General features: G+C 39.0%; 1 protein-coding gene across 1 annotated transcript in view; it reads right to left on the bottom strand.

The window, feature by feature from the left end:
- Positions 1-273: 273 nt before the first annotated feature.
- ST6GAL2 (ST6 beta-galactosamide alpha-2,6-sialyltranferase 2) overlaps positions 274-1,291 on the bottom strand; it is an 82,747-nt gene continuing 81,729 nt past the window's right edge. Inside the window, exon 6 of the mRNA XM_011956637.1 lies at positions 274-573. Coding sequence (XP_011812027.1) covers positions 302-573 — 272 coding nt within the window. The 3' untranslated portion in view covers positions 274-301. The remainder of the gene's footprint in view (positions 574-1,291) is intronic.

A 1,291-nucleotide genomic window follows, 5' to 3' on the forward strand; every position in this document is an offset into this window, starting at 1 on the left:
AGAAGAATAAGTTGTTAACATTTCTGGAGGTACCGTACCCATGGTCATACACATGTTTTCTTTATAGCTATCCTTTGTTCTGCATCTTTCTTGTGCCCTATTTTTTAAAAAATCTGTTTCCAAATTCAAAGCAGTAATAAATACTCAATGGCTTAGAAAGTGAAGAATTCTCATGACCACCACTAAATTACAGTTTAAAGACTCAAAACTACATTGTCTAAAATCTATCTTCAAGTATTCATTTGTGACTTTGAGTACAACAGTAGTACCTTATTGCACATTGATTCCCAAGAAACCCTTTTTAAGAGTGTGGAATGACTGGACTCGGTGCAGGGCAGTGCACCGTCTGGAAGCCGGGTAGAACCACCTTGCCCTTGCGATGCAAATCCCCCTGGGTGCCCGTGTTCAGGCGCTGCACCAGAAGCTTCTCATAGAGCAGCGGATGGTACGCCCCGAGGGTGCAGGCTGCGTCGTAGTACAGCTCGTGGTAGTGGCACAGCTCCGTCTGCCGCACGGACGGGATGTATTCGTACACGTGCACCTCTCTGCACATGGACATCATGATGAGGATTCCTGACACGAAAACAAAAAATTAGAATCTAATGAACAACTCCACATGAGAGGAATGACTGTTTTGCAGGGGGAGGTGGTTGTGATGGGGTATGACTGTGGCCAGAGACACTTGCTTTGCATTCACTATTTTGTTATTGTTACATTTGCAATGTTATAACTTGCATTAAGTGGTGTGTATGCAGTTCATGGAGTATGGGTGCATATTAAAATGTAATATTATATACATATATTTATTCACTCATTCAATCTATCACTGTAGGCCTGGTGAGGAGAGATGAAAAGAAGTCAGTGAACTTGAGGGAACCACACTCTAGTGAAGGACAGATTTGCAACCCCCAAATCAGAGTCTCCTATATCACATTCTACACACATGTCCCATCTGGTTTGCAATGGTGGGACTGTTACGTTCCAAAGAAACAAATACTATAAAAACTAAATTATAAACTAGTTGCTTGATTATATATGGACTATAATACAGTTGTTCGAAGAGTTGTAACATAAAACTGTACAATGGACCAGCTCTTATAAAATACTATTGTTCTCTGAATGGAAAGAAATGGAGTTAGAGGGACACAGAGTTTAAGATTCATATTAACAAAATTCTTTATTTTTCTCACTGCACTATCACTGCTAAAGGTTTAATTTTTTTCATGTTTCAAATAAATAGCTATAACAGCTAATCATCACTGAGTACATTTTATTCTTTTTTTTTTTTTTT

The sequence above is a fragment of the Colobus angolensis genome, unplaced genomic scaffold, assembly GCF_000951035.1.
Source record: "Colobus angolensis palliatus isolate OR3802 unplaced genomic scaffold, Cang.pa_1.0 Scaffold42, whole genome shotgun sequence".
Classification (NCBI taxonomy): Eukaryota; Metazoa; Chordata; class Mammalia; order Primates; family Cercopithecidae; genus Colobus; species Colobus angolensis.